This window comes from Pseudorca crassidens, chromosome 16 (assembly GCF_039906515.1).
Source record: "Pseudorca crassidens isolate mPseCra1 chromosome 16, mPseCra1.hap1, whole genome shotgun sequence".
NCBI lineage: Eukaryota > Metazoa > Chordata > Mammalia > Artiodactyla > Delphinidae > Pseudorca > Pseudorca crassidens.
In genome coordinates this window covers 6,614,765-6,628,890 of record NC_090311.1, presented here as the reverse complement: position 1 = coordinate 6,628,890, position 14,126 = coordinate 6,614,765, and the positions used below count along the sequence as shown (strand labels likewise).

Here is a 14,126-nt window from a genome sequence, read left to right as displayed (position 1 = left end):
GGACCCCCTGATACCTGGCGGACATGGGTCGAACCACTGCGCGAAGGGGAGAGAGAACCTTGGAAAGGCTGAGAATGGATGGAAGGAGGAAGAAAAGGCCAAGATAGGACCCCAGATTGACTTGACTCTTAAGGTATCAAGGCCGTGGAATCCACCAGGGGCAGTGGGGTTGACGCTGACTCCGCTCCGAGGTTCTTCGTGACCTTCTACCCCCTCCGCTTGTAATGGGTGGGCCCGGAAGGGCGGGCTCATGGAAGTTGCGCAGGCGCAGTGGGGCCGGCAGCATGGCGTCCAGGCCCAAGCGGCGTGCCTTGGACGGCGGGTTTTCGGTTCCGCGCGATGAGGACGAGGATGATGAACTCGAGGATGAGGACGAAGACAATGAAGACAGTGACGAAGAGGAGGATGAAAACGACGAGGTCGTCAATGAGGTGAGAAACACGCGCGACCCCGGTTTGGCTTATGTCTGGGAAAAAACTTTCCAACAACCAAAGCCATGTGAGTGTGTGAGCTGCTTGGAGTAGCGACTTCCCCGTACCTGAGGGTCCTTAAGCAGAAACTGGAGGTGAGAAAAGGTTCTCACTCAGGTTCCACTTCGGTCTTTTACATATTGCAGCCACAGAAAGTTATTTTTATAAGTCCTGTCCCGGCCGGGTGCGTGGGCCCTCCCATCGCCGCAACGGCACCGTCCTCGGTGGCCTTTTTTAGTTCTCAGGCTAAAGCCCCAAATCCTTCTGGGCCGCCGGGGGCCCCGAGTTCATCCTCTGCCCTCCCCGCCGGGTTCGCGGTGCCTGCCTCCCTCATGGCGGCCGCCTTCCCGTTTCTCGAAGGCCAGCCTCCTTCTCCTCTCTGCGCGCTGCGTTTTTCCTGCAGTGTTTTCCCTTCCTTGGTCAGATCTCAACTAAGCTGTCTTTTCTGCCCCTCAGACCAAGTCCTGGTGATATGTTCTGCTACAACTGGCTTCTACCGTAGAGCCTGGCATTAGAGGTAGTTAACACTTGTTGAATGAATAATTAGGACGGAAAGGTCCTGAAGAACCCGGAATGGCTAATAGGTACCCCTGAACTTAACACCCGCCGGGCAGAGTTGGTAATTTATGCCCCTGATCCTAATCTTTGCCATTTCTCTAAATGTTACCTGAAAACTGGGTTCACCTCTTGGTGGGTGATCGAGCCAGTAAGCACAACCAAGCTGCAGATTAGAAGGAGGAAGGATTTCTTACTTGCAGCAGAAGTAAGGAGAACACCGGGGGTCTTTCCCCAAGCAGTGTCTCCCCCAAACAGCAGCGCTGCTGTTTTAAGCTAAGGGTACGTACATATTCATGAGGGGGCTTGAGCAGAGGCGAATTCAGCATAAAATTGGGGCAAAGGTCAAGGAGTCCAAGCTTTAGCTGATTGAAGTCTGGAGGGTCAGCATCATCATTCGGTCCTCCACCTGGGTGGGGGCCTTAGTTCCTGCAGAACTCAGATATTACGGATATCATTTGAGGAGGAGCTAGGACTCTCTTATGTCAAGAAAGCCATTCCTGGTTCTTTTTCTCAGGGACCCTTGAACGTATCTGCTTACGTAAATGGTTGCCAAATTCACCAGCTGCTCAAATCCAAAACCCGAAAGTTAACTGTAATTCCTCCCTTTTCCTCATCCCGCATCCGTAAATTCTGTTGGCTTTACCTTCAGTATCCAGACGTTTCTCATCAGTGATTCTGCAACGGTCAAAGTCCACCCTTCCACCATCTCTTGCCTGGACTTCTGTAGTAACTTTTAACTGGCATGCCTTTTCCCGTTCTTGTTCCCCTACAATCTCTCCTCCACCCACAGCAGAATGATCTTTTAAAAATGTAGGTCTACGGACTTCCCTGGCTGTGCAGTGGTTAAGATTCCTCGCGTTTCCATTGCAGGGGGCATGGGTTTGATCCCTGGTCTGGGAACTAAGATCCTGCGTGCCGCACTGCGCGGCCAAAAAGAAAAAATGTAGATCTGTTCTCACTTCCCTGCTCTGACCGCTCCAATGGCTTCCCATTTCATTTGTATGAAAATCCGAAGTCCTCATGGTTATTGGACAGAGAGACAGCTAATATGGTGAGATCAGAATAAGGAAGAACGTGATGGGGGAATAAAGTCAGAGATAAACATGAGCAGGGCAAGCATGGGTGCAGGATTAGTGCTGTGATTGTGGTGTGGGTATATAATATATTTTCCATGGAACAGAGCTTTCCCTTACAAAGCAGCTCTTTACTTTGGCCCCTTGCCTTAAATGCGGTCTCACCGTTTTTTATTTAGATCTTTAACTGGCTTTTGCTAACTTCGGGTTATAGAACTCAGCGCTTCTTGCGTTAACATGGATAATCTATCAGTTTGCCAGTGGTTGGAAATTTGTGTAGTAACCATCACTGATGATAGTGTAAGAAAATAGGCAGTTACATATACTGCTGGTGGGACTATAAATTGATGCACCCTTTTTGGAGGGCCATTTGACAACATCAGAACTTTAAAATGTGTATAAATCCTCTGATTCAGTAATTCTGCTTGTGAGAATTTACCCTCCAGCAATAATAGTAATACTAATAATACATGATTTAGGATCCTCAAGGACTGATCTTATTTAGCACTTAAAAGCCTTTAAGTTTTTTTTTTTTTTTTGGAGTGAAGTAATCCTTACATTTATTTATGGAATATTTCAGTGGCATTGCGTCTTAGAATCTGTTATTGTTGTTTTACAGAGATAGATCAGGGAGCCTCGCTACACACACCTTTTAGTTACTTGTACTCACCATATTTCCTCCTGCCTCAGGGCCTTCGTCTGTGCTGTGCCAGGAACTCTCTTTAGTGGTCCTAGGTTCCCAGCTCAAGTGTCACTTCTCTAAGGGAAGCCTTTCCTGAATTTCCAACCTCCTATTTCTTAAGCTGTTACAGCACCATTCACCTGTGTTTTATAGCATGCATAGTTGTAAGCCTATATTTATTTCCATGACTATTTCCTTAATGTCGGTACTCCCACCTAAACCATAAGCTCCAGGAGGGCATGATCGTTCATGTCTACTTTGCTCACCTTTTCATCTTGAGTGCCTGGCACAGTGCTTGGTACAGAGGGGTACTCAGTAAATTCTTGCCCAGTGAATGAAGCGTGGCCTCAAATCCATGGGCTGAATCAAGCTCTAGGCAATGCCAAGGACTTTTGAAGTGATTTTGTTCTTTGCTCGCTCTCACTGCAGTCAGGTAAATAATAATTTCTCATTTGCTTTATCCAGAACAGACTTTCTCAACATCAAAACTAGGTCACTCTGAATGCTTTGTTCTTCTCAGGCTTTTCTTTCAAATGAGGAGATGGTGTGAAGGTGCTTTGTCATCTGTGCAGATGGCAGTCTTGGCAATGTTTGCTTATTTTGAAGCCTAGGCAGTTATAGTTCTTTTGGTAACATTTTCTTCTTCTTGTCCTTTTTCTGGCATGTTCCATAGATGGAGATAGAGCCAAAAAGAATGAGGTGGGGAGGGAACATAATGCCTGAATTATCTTAGTGACTTATGTATGATGACCTATTTTGTGTGTCATTTACAGGAAGTGAATATTGAATTCGAAGCTTATTCTATCTCAGATAACGATTACGACGGAATTAAGAAATTACTGCAGCAGGTATTGTCTTTTATTCATTACACACGGATTTGCTCTTCTAAGAAATTCCAAGCCATTCGATATAAGTTCTGTCAGATTTCATTTTTTCTGTTTTAGAATTCCCATTCCTACCCTCTCCACTTTGCCTGGAAGGAAGAATTGTTTTCTTTTCCAGGGCTAACTCCCCTATTTGTGCCTCTGCTCCCAGACCCCTTCCTTTGATTAAAATATTTAAGTATTCTGTGTTCTAAAATACTCTCCCTTTCATATTTTAATTACTTGAGCTATTCTGTTTTTCTCTAATTCATTTCTAAGCTTTGTGGGGTTAAAGGAATTCTCACATAATGGCCCTGTCACTGATTCCACCATCTGGTGCCACAAGCAGCAGGCTTGCTGCTTCTCCGTATTCCTTTACTCCACATAAGATGGCTTTGGTTCGCCACCCTTCAGAGCCTCCAGTGTCCAGTCCACCCTCCTCCCCTCTCTTCTCCTCCCTGTCCGCTCCTCTCCCCAAGACCCCCTGTATTACCACCGGCTCTGCCTCGTCTCAAATTTCTGTTCCTTGACTGATTTGATTTGCTCCGGCTTTTCTTTCCTCTTGGGATTGCTTTTCTGGGTCATCTTCCTGGTCAAATCATTGAAATTTCATTATTTTTATTTGAATATGGAAATTAGAAGTTTTATTAGAAATCATACTTCGGTTTTATTTTTCTTAGGTTTTTTTTTTTAATAGATTTATTTTTATTTATTTATTTACTTTTGGCTACGTTGGGTCTTCATTGCTGCGTGCAGGCTTTCTCTAGTTGAGGCGAGTGGGGGCTACTCTTCGTTGCAGTGCGCGGGCTTCTCATTGCGGTGGCTTCTCGTTGAGAGCGGGCTCTAGGCGTGCAGGCTTCAGTAGTTGTGGATCTCGAGCTCAGTAGTTGTTGCACACGGGCTCAGTAGTTGTGGCGCACAGGCTTAGCTGCTCCTTGGCATGTGGGATCTTCCCGGACCAGGGCTCGAACCCATGTCCCCTGCATTGGCAGGTGGGTTCGTAACCACTCTGCCACCAGGGAAGTCCCATACTTTGGTTTTAATTTAAAATATATTTTTTTTCTCCTCTTAGCTTTTCCTAAAAGCTCCTGTGAACACTGCAGAACTAACAGATCTCTTGATTCAACAGAACCATATTGGGAGTGTGATTAAGGTAAGCAGGACAGTTGTGTTTATTCTGATTAAAATAGTTCTTTATCCTAAGTTCCTCTTGTTTTATAGCAAGTAGGCCAGAAACTCAAATTGGAAAGTATTACTGGTTAGAAGGCCATCTCAGCAATTCAGGGTTATTAAATGCAGTGATCTAGGTTGTGGCAGCGGATAGGGAGAGAAGTGGGCTGATTCAGAAGATATTGGGGAGGTGAAATACGACGGGGCTTAATGAATGGTTGGGTCTGAGAGTGAGTGGAAAAGGAGTTGAGGATGATACCCTAGTGTCTGGCTGGAGAACCAAGGTAGCAAGCATGGAGGAGGATCAGGTTAAGAGGGGAACGCGAGCTTGGATTTGTACATTTTGCGTTTGATTCGCCTGTGATACATGCAAGTGAGATGTTGCGCAGCAGCTGGAGACTGGGGCATTTTCAGCACATAAATGGTCACTGAAGTTGTGGGAGTAGTTGAAGTTGTCCAGGGAGGGCAGGGACAGAGTCTGGTCATAACAGCGTTAGTTGGGGGGATGAGCTAAGTGGCAGAACCTGCCAAGGAGACTCAGGAGTGACAGGAGAGGGAAAAGGGGGAAAGCCTCGAGTGGTGTCATGCAAAGCAGGGGGTGGCACTTGGAGGAGGAGGGAGCAGGCCTGGGACGAATCCCGCCTCTGCGTGTACTCTCCGCTGGCTCTACGTTTCTTCTGCTGCCTGACAGACTGCCCTGCAGCTTCGAGTCAGGACAGCAACAGTACTCTGGCCCGTGACTCTGCACTTTGGACAGAGCTCAGTGAGGACAGCTCGTATTCGCTCCGGGCACATTAGCTGCAGAGGCTCAGCGCGGGGCTGGCGGATTTCCTTGCAAGATGGTTCACTCCTGTGTCTCTGTTGGGAGCCCAGCTGGAACCATGGGCCTCAGTCTCTGTAGTGTGGGCCTCCCTACCCAAGAGAGCCAGGCAGAAGTGCAGAGCATCTTATGTTACTGGGTGATTTCCACCATTCATTTGATCAGCATATGTGATGGCCTGTGCAGGTCCAAGGGGAGGGCACGTGGATCGCCCCCCTCAGTGGGAGGAGTGTCTAGGTCACTTTGTCAGAAGAGAATGTGGGATAGGAAAAATCGCTTCAGCCTTCTGTGGAAAATGCAGTCGCACGGTGACCTTCATCTTTCTCCACGGGCATCTCTGACGATGAGGATGAGGATGGTGCCTGCTTCGTAGGTGTGGGGGGGTGGTGAACGGGAGAAGATGCTTAGAACAGCATCTGGCGCACGGCTTGTACTCTGTATGCGTAACTGTCCCCGTTGAAGTCTTTTTTTTCTATTCCCAGCACCTATCGTCTAGCTTATTGTAAAAAAGCAAAATAAACAACTCCACCTCGGTCTAAGGTTCCATCCACTCAAACGACCTCACCTTCAGCCATCTCACTTGGTTTTCAAAGCCAAAATTCTTGAAAGATATTTTGCATTTGATTTCCACCTCCTCTCCTAAACACCTTAATCTGGCTTTTACCCCCAACACTCTCCCGATGTCCTGAAACTGATGGGATCACCAACATCTTCATTACTAAATACAACAGACGCTTTTCAGACCTGCTGCCAACATTCAGAACCTGTAGCACACAACGTCAGGAAGATGAGAGGGTGACACCTCGGTAGCATCCCTTTATTAGCGCGGTGGGGAGAAGCAGCTGCCTGCTCTGTGATCAGACACACGTGAGCTCTAGCTGATTAGTGTCCCGAGACCTGATGCATACCGATGAGAAGCAGTTGCTTTTATTTTTGAAAAAGCTTATTCTCTAGTCGGGGGATTCAGCCTTTCATTGGATAATTACACAAATAAGTCTAAATTACAATTATGGCTCCCTTGGCTTCCACAGAGACACCTGCGGTGTCCCAGGGACCCAGGCTTCTTGTTCCTAGGACAGGGACTGCCAGAGCTTTCTCTGGAGGCTTTGGAACTGGGGGGATTTGGACTCTTCTAGAGAAGGCGATTCCGAGGGAAGGGGAGGTGGGCTGGGGACTGCGTGTGCGTGACTGGCGCGAGGCTGGAGTCTCAGGGCCCGGGTGTCGTGCAGCGGGTTGCTCAGAACTCGGCTGCCACGAAGAATTGTGTTGAGTGAAGAGTCCCGGGAGAGGGAAGGAGTGGGCTGGGAGGGGCAGGCCTCGGGCCAGGCCGGGGCGGGGCGGCGGGTGGTGGTGGTGGTGGTGGGGGGGGGAGACGGGGGCGGCGGGTGGTGGTGGTGGGGGGGGGGAGACGGGGGCGGCGGGTGGTGGTGGGGGGAGACGGGGGCGGGGCCCGCGCCACGGAGCAGCGGCAGCCGGCGGGGCGCGCCTGGCGGTCTGTCCAGGGGGAGGAAGGCCGAGTGGGTTCCTGGGTGCTCGTTGCTTTTCATCGACGGGGGGTTTGGGAGTCTCAGGGCTTCACACTGGGGGGCCTTCTTCCTGCCCCGGCTTTCCGTCCGTCGGCACCACGCAAGTTTTGCCACGGTGGCCGGGGGTCCTCTGACGTGCACGGGAGCTGCCGTGCTGCTCTCGGAGGACCAGGGCGGGTTCACGCAGTACGTTCTTCTGCGCTCCTCTCCCCTCTCCTCCAAGAGCCGACGTGCCCTTGGTCCTCTCGCCGGGACTGCGTCAGTCTCTCCTGAGCTGCCTCGGCGCCCTGCTGCGTTGCTGAGCTCGAGGCCTCTCTCCCGCGTCTGGCAGCCGCTCTGGCGGTGACCCAGGCCTTCGGGGCCTCGCCGCAGCCGCCCCCCCTTCGTGTTCCCGCACCGCCAGCTTCAGTGGAAGTGTTCTGCTGTGAAGCCTGGTTGCCCCTTCGCCTGAGGCCCCCTCCGTGGCACCGTCAGCTTGGATCCGGGAGCCGCGTTCTCCCTCGCCGGCCTCCGGGGAGCCCAGGCCCCTCCCGCAGCTCTGTCTGCTTCGATTTCCCCCCACGGGCAGGCTCCGCTCCGCTCTGTTCCTGCCCTGAGGCCCCGGCCACCGGGGGACGCTCTGGCGCTGCCGACCGCACCTGGCTGAGCCCGTGGTGCTGGTGACGCTTCGCACAGAACAAGTTCAGGGACAGACGGGCCGTCCTGGGTCCCTGCTGTCCTTCGGTGGAAGAGCAGCAGCCTCATTTTATTTCATTCATTCAGCGCTTGTTCCCCAAGGACTTAGTCTGGCCTGGCTCTGTGCTGGGGGCCGGGGATGCTGCCAGAGGAGTTTACAGCTGGGACGAGCAAACAACCAACAGGTAAAAGAAAATGTGGACTATGTGTCGAGTCGAGTACAGCTGAGCCAGGAAGTTCAAGGTGGAGTCAAGCATCTCACTCTTAGTTCTGTTTTCTCGATTCCTCATTTCCTCTCTTGCCCTCGTTTTCTTATCTCCTACCCGTGCACACGGAGGCATTGCTCCCCTTCCCCAGTGGTGGGGACTGGCCGGTGGTCAGGAAGCATGCGTTTTAGGTGAGACAGTGTGGTGGACACACAGAGAAACAAGGCTGGGCTGGCTCCAGCCAGACCGCTTAGAAAACAGACTAAAATGGTTTCCTTCATGAGGTCTTATCTGTTCTGGATTTATAAGACATTGAGGAAAATGTCTTAAGAGTCTAGTAAAAAGAAATTTAGAGCAGGAGATCATCCAGAATGTAAGAAGAGGACAGAATCAAGGGAGGTAAAGTGATGTGAACAAGACCACACAATTTTAGCCCACGGTGCTTTTCTGAGGTGATGACAGTAAAACAAAGTTATCGTTTGAAAAGTGGAAAGATAAACGAGGCCTGGATTCCAAGACTTGGTGTTGCACTTCTTTCCAACCAAATATAAAGTTAATTTTTTTTTCTTTTTAAAATAGCAAACGGATGTTTCAGAAGACAGCGATGATGATGTGGATGAAGATGGGATTTTTGGCTTCATAAGCCTTTTAAATTTAACTGAAAGGAAGGTGGGTTTCCCTGACTGGCATCAGAATGGTTATTCCTTAGGCCAAACCCTCAGGAGTTAATTTTATTTAATGCATGATAAAAGTATCTTTTATATCAGACCATGATATTAACTATAAATATGTGTGCTCTTGTGAAATCTTATTGTAATCCTTTTTTCAGTATGAAGGTGTTTTTGTTTTCCTTTGAATACTCTGTACCCAGTTAAAGTCATTTACTGCCTGTGGTATAGAGAATCGTCACCTGGCTTTTCAGGAATGGGTGTCCTGATGTTGGTGTTGACACAGGAGCTGTTTTGCTGTCTCTGCAGCTGTTTTGATTTCTGAAGTTGAGGACACTTACTGACATTTATCTGTATTTTCATTCATTACTTTTTATTGACTCATTGATGAGTTCTAATAAACAACCAGCAGCTTCCCCGCCTTAGAATAAGATGCAGGCTATACTTTATCGTAATTTTTAATTGAACTTTTCCAGTTACTTCCATCTGTCTCTATGAGATGGATTAGAATTTCCATCCCAGCATGTCTGAGTGTTAGTATAACCTTCTCTGACCCTTGATTATGGGATGGTAAATAACCAGGTGTAGTTACTTTAGAGAAATACTTAAGCAATCAACACTGAGGACATACAAGGTTTTAAAGGTTTTGGCAGAAAACTGCCCTTACCTGTAAGATAAAAAGTGATAGCTCTCACTTTGGAGTTTTCTCCTGTAAGTGATGGCCTGTAATAAAAAGTGAGCCTTCTCTTTGCTTTCTAGGGTACCCCGTTTGCTGAACAAATTAAAGAGTTTATTTTACGCCTCTGCGAGAAGAACTGTGAAAAGAGTATGGTTGAACAGCTGGACAAGCTTTTCAATGACGCCACCAGGCCTGTGGGCTTTCTGCTGAGTGAAAGATTCATTAACATTCCTGCACAGATAGCGCTGCCCATGCACCAGCAGCTTCAGTAAGACACTTTGGAAGATGCCTTTGAACGGTCGTTCTTTCCCCAAGTGGATTCAGAAATGTGCTTCAAATGGCATGTTTTGGTATAGAAAGAGTTCTGCCCTTGGTTTAAGCATGAGTGGTGAGAATGCCTGTGAGATGCATGCATTATTAATAATTGGCTTTTTAAAAGAGTTTTAATTACTTAGGAATATTGTGATAGTAGGCTTAATAATCTTAGAGATTTAAATGGTATAAAAATTGTTGAGTTTCATATAGACTTTTTACCTCCATTTGACTAAAGCTTTTAACCCTCTTCACAGATAGATTTCTGTAACACAAATAAAATGTTGAATAATTACAACAATAACAAACAGTACAACTCCTAAATTCCACTGGGATATTTTATGACTAATGCAACCATGGTCCTGATACTGCATCTCTGGCTTCTCAGGGTTTGTTATTTTGTTTTTTAATTCAGGAGTTTTAAGTTTACAAGAATATTTTAAATGTAAGAAGGGCTAAGAATTGGCATCGCCCGTGCTTTGAAATAGAGGAGGATAAAATTACAGGCAGGCCCCCAGGCTTTACGGAATATTATTTCTCAGAGGTCACGGCACTTCTTTGTGATCTCCCTGGAAATAGTTGGCGCGAATGTAACTACAGTCTGAAGGCCTTTCGGTTTCCCATTTTTCCTTCAGAGACACATCGCTTTTTAGTTTTACTCTCATACTCCTCAGCTGATACTCACATTGTACTTCTGGGGCCTAAGCGTGTTTTGTTTTGCGTTGTCTTTTTTCTGATCAGCTGGAGCTCATGTCTGTTTGGTTTCAGGAGAGCGTGATCTGCTTTCTCCTGATCCTCTATTGAAGAAAGCTGCAGAGGGTTCTGAGTTTCTTTACATTTTTGTTTAGTCAGATGCACAGGGTTATTGTATGATTTAAAGAAAGGAAGAAAAGAATTAAAGGCTTCATTGCTATCTCATTGACTGTGGTAGTTTGGGGCATCTGTCTGGCCGTTCCTGCAGGAGGTCAGAAATGAGTCCCAGACGTGGTGATTGGAGATTGTAGTGGTCACGTGCTGTAATGGCATTGGTCATGCCGTGTGCTTTTGTGTGCTTCAGTTAAATGTTTGTTGTTTTAGAAAATCCAGATTCTTAGGTATTTTTAACAGAGCAGTGACGTGTGAACTTGAGATTCCTGTTAGTAGCTGTGTATCCACAGCTCAGAGCATAATCTGAGAGTCATCGTACCATTTATTATAAAAGGCGCTGCCACAGTCAATTGAATGTGCACCTGGATACATAAAGAAAACTCACTGCTTTAGAAGCATCCAGATCTAATGTCTGTCCATTAAGCCTGCATCCCAGCAGAACCCAGAGAAGAGGCCTCACCGGTTTTCTCTGTGCTCTGGTTTGTTGATGGGTCTCGCCTCACCCATCAGCCAAACCTTGTGTGTGTGTATGCCTTGTAGGAAAGAACTAGCAGAGGCGCACAAAACTAACAAGCCGTGTGGGAAGTGTTCCTTCTACCTTCTGATTAGCAAGACGTTTGTGGAAGCAGGAAAAAGCAATTCCAAAAAGAAATTGAGCAGCCAAAAGAAAGATGAGTTAATGTTTGCAAATGCAGAAGAAGAATTTTTCTATGAGGTAAGCCCATCGTGTTCCATCTCTTTGTTTAGATGTAAATAAGGATTTTCTTGATGATAATCAGGATTTATTGCTCTCTCATTTTATGTCAAAGTCCTTCTGTTTTTAAACTTCTGTATCTACAGCAGCTAGGAGCTAGTAACACAGTGAGAGTGGGGAGGAGGTGATTACCATGCCGACGACATGCTTACTAGGAGATCTTTATTCTCAAACCGCTCTGGGAGGCGAACATCAGCCTGTGTGCACAGATGGGGGACGTTGAGTCCAAGGGAGCTTGGAGCCACTATCTGGTCGGTGTGGAGGACGGGGTGGACCCTGCTCTCCCGGTGCTGGCTCATGTGCCGCCCTGTGCCCTTAGTCCTGGAGGCCACCCCATTGGTGGGATTTCTAGCACTTTCTCCCTGTAAAAGCCTGTGCTGTGACAGACAACCAGATACCAGAGCATGTTACTTTCTTATGCTGCCTTCCTCTCAAAAATGTTAAATACATCTCTGAGGAGGACATTTTCCTGGATTGGATGATATCACTTATTTTAAGGTGTCCACTAAAGACTAAAGCACTATACATTCAGCTCTGCCCTTGTTTTTCAGGAAGTAAATAAGTGAAAATTAAACTTTTAAAAATGTGTGCCTCAGCACTGCAGGCAGACCATGTCAGGGACGTATGTAACGGGTGTTTTAAGATGGGCTGGTTACGCGGACCTGCCTGTCTTCACACAGCAGCTTTATGCTGAGGAAGCAGCTGGGACAGTGGGTAAGACCAGCATTTAAAGATGATTCTTCTCATTAACTGTCAAATTTTATGAGTCTTAATTTCACTTGTGTATCATGAGATTATTTTGAGAATCAAACGAGATCATGAATATGAGCGACTTCAGAATTGTAAACAGTAGTAGTGTTACTATTACTTAGCTGCTTGTTCCCCTCTTAGAAATGGAACGCTTCTATCCATACTCCTCGTTAGAAATCTATTTGGTGAGTGTTTTATAACGTCTGCCTGACTGTCCCATTTGAGCTTCCTTGATTCTGTGTTTTGCTTCCTTTAGCTGTCAGTCTTATTACATATGCCAAACGTAGTATTTTTTGTTATCAATTAAGTGAGTTTTGCCTTTAGCTTGTCTGAACTTTAAATTTATGGTTCTTTGGTTTAGAAGGCAATCCTGAAGTTCAACTACTCAGTGCAGGAGGAGAGCGACACGTGTCTGGGAGGCCGATGGTCCTTTGATGATGTACCAATGAAGCCCCTGCGAACTGTGATGTTAATTCCATGCGACAAAATGAATGAAATCATGGATAAACTGAAGGAACATCTATCTGTCTAACCCATTTCCCATGGACAGTGGTGGGCTTGTTTTTGTAAAAATTACCAGAAGACTTAGTGGAGATTTACTGAAAAACTCATGACTTTATTCAGATTAAGTTCCTCTACAAAAAGTAGGGTTCTGTCACCCGTGTCTGTGACACATTTACAAAATATCTTTGCTTTTTAAGATTTTGGTCAAATTAAGAATGGTTGATTAAAAACTTTTCCAATAAGAAGAAAAACATGGAGTAGTAATTCCATAAAAACTTCTATTTTTAGTTGTTAAATAATATGCAAAAAGTTTTATTCTTTTCAAGACTATCCTTTGCAGGGTATGACATCCATCTTCACGTCATGTCTGCACGTCACTCCAGTGGACCAGCTGTTGGGCTGCCTTTGGGATATTTATTGCACATCAGGTTTTGTGTAGAAGGTTCTTGAGAGTCACTGTATAGTGCATCTTTGTTCAGTAGTTTCAGGGCACTTCTCACACATTTTCTGTTCCTTTTTCATTGTTGAAATGGGTGATAGGTGATCCATCACTTGCTGTAGAATATCCTTACTTTCACTAGGAGGCAGATTACTGAAATAGTATTGTGGTGCCAATTGCATAAATCTGTTTAAAACAAAAAATTATTATTTTTGGTGAGAGGTACCAAACATGAGTGGACGCTTCCCAGGCCTGGAGAATCTGCTTGTAGAGTTTTGATTAGTGTGAACTTCTCAGTGGCTTGGTCTGCCTTTGTAGAATGAATACTTTCTGTGGTTTACTTGGAAACAATCCAATTGCATTTCTAGGATAAGTTGGGTCCTCTAGGGTCATGCCACACAGCGGAAGTGACACCCCCACTCTCATCACCGGGGGGAACGGGTACTTCCCCCAAGGCCCATCACAATTTTGCGACAGGTCAGATCAGATGCTTGGGAGAACTCTGGGTGCATAAGAGGGAGTATCTGCATCTCATACTAATACCATACCATGTCCATTTGCTGAAGCTGGACACACCTGTAGTTACTCCTGGTTCCTGCCTAGAACATCACACTGCCCAAGTGGTAGTGGTACCTTCACAGTGGGTCCGGCATCTGCAGCAGCCTCTGAGGCTAGTCTGCATTCTCACTGCTGTCCCTATAGCCCATTCACTTAGCAGCCAGAGGGATCTTTAAGCTATATGGAGAAGAGGTTACCCTTGCTTAAAACGGAGTCTCCAATTGCTTTGTACTGCACTTAGGATCAACTCCAAACTCTTTACGTGGCCCATACCCTACACCTCTGCTACCTGCCTGTCTTCAGCCTGGCCTCCACCCGTTCTCTTCCCCACTTGCTCCAGTCTCAGTGGCCTGTCTGTTTTGAGAGGTTGCTACGCTCAAGGTCTGCACCTGCTGGCCCTGTTCCTCTTAAGGTGCATCGTGCTTTGCTGTACATTTCTATACCGTGTTCTCTCTTTATGCTGTAATCTCAGAGGCGTGAGTATTTCTTAGTCATCTACAGAGACCTGCCTTTAGTAGGTACTCTCAACATAATTTAGATTGGTAGCAGTAT

At 46.7% G+C, this 14,126-nt stretch overlaps 3 protein-coding genes across 16 annotated transcripts in view; 1 reads left to right on the top strand and 2 right to left on the bottom strand.

The window, feature by feature from the left end:
* UROS (uroporphyrinogen III synthase) overlaps window positions 1–267 on the bottom strand; it is a 34,447-nt gene extending 34,180 nt beyond the window's left edge. For 2 of the 11 annotated variants that reach the window (XM_067709088.1, XM_067709087.1), the window contains exon 1: window positions 15–222. Coding sequence is in view for 1 of the 11 variants with exons in the window: in XM_067709080.1 (XP_067565181.1) it covers window positions 15–252 (238 nt within the window). In the remaining 10 variants the exon portion in view is untranslated. Of the gene's footprint in view, window positions 1–14 lie in introns of all 11 variants that reach the window. The other 9 variants (XM_067709079.1, XM_067709085.1, XR_010935698.1 and 6 more) reach the window with 8 other exon arrangements.
* On the top strand, window positions 246–12,886 carry BCCIP (BRCA2 and CDKN1A interacting protein). Of its 2 annotated transcripts, XM_067709089.1 has the most exons (7): window positions 246–431; window positions 3,557–3,631; window positions 4,719–4,799; window positions 8,623–8,712; window positions 9,471–9,658; window positions 11,110–11,284; window positions 12,435–12,886. In XM_067709089.1, the coding sequence occupies exons 1-7, from the start codon at window positions 285–287 to the stop codon at window positions 12,603–12,605; spliced, it is 927 nt and encodes a 308-aa protein (XP_067565190.1). In that variant the 5' UTR covers window positions 246–284; the 3' UTR covers window positions 12,606–12,886. The 2 variants fall into 2 exon arrangements, with proteins under 2 accessions (XP_067565190.1, XP_067565191.1); XM_067709090.1 differs by lacking the exon at window positions 3,557–3,631.
* The window catches only part of DHX32 (DEAH-box helicase 32 (putative)), a 52,744-nt gene continuing 51,280 nt past the window's right edge, over window positions 12,663–14,126 (bottom strand). For all 3 annotated transcript variants that reach the window (XM_067709073.1, XM_067709074.1, XM_067709075.1), the window contains one exon: window positions 12,663–13,202. In XM_067709073.1, coding sequence (XP_067565174.1) covers window positions 13,031–13,202 — 172 coding nt within the window. In that variant the 3' untranslated portion in view covers window positions 12,663–13,030. The remainder of the gene's footprint in view (window positions 13,203–14,126) is intronic.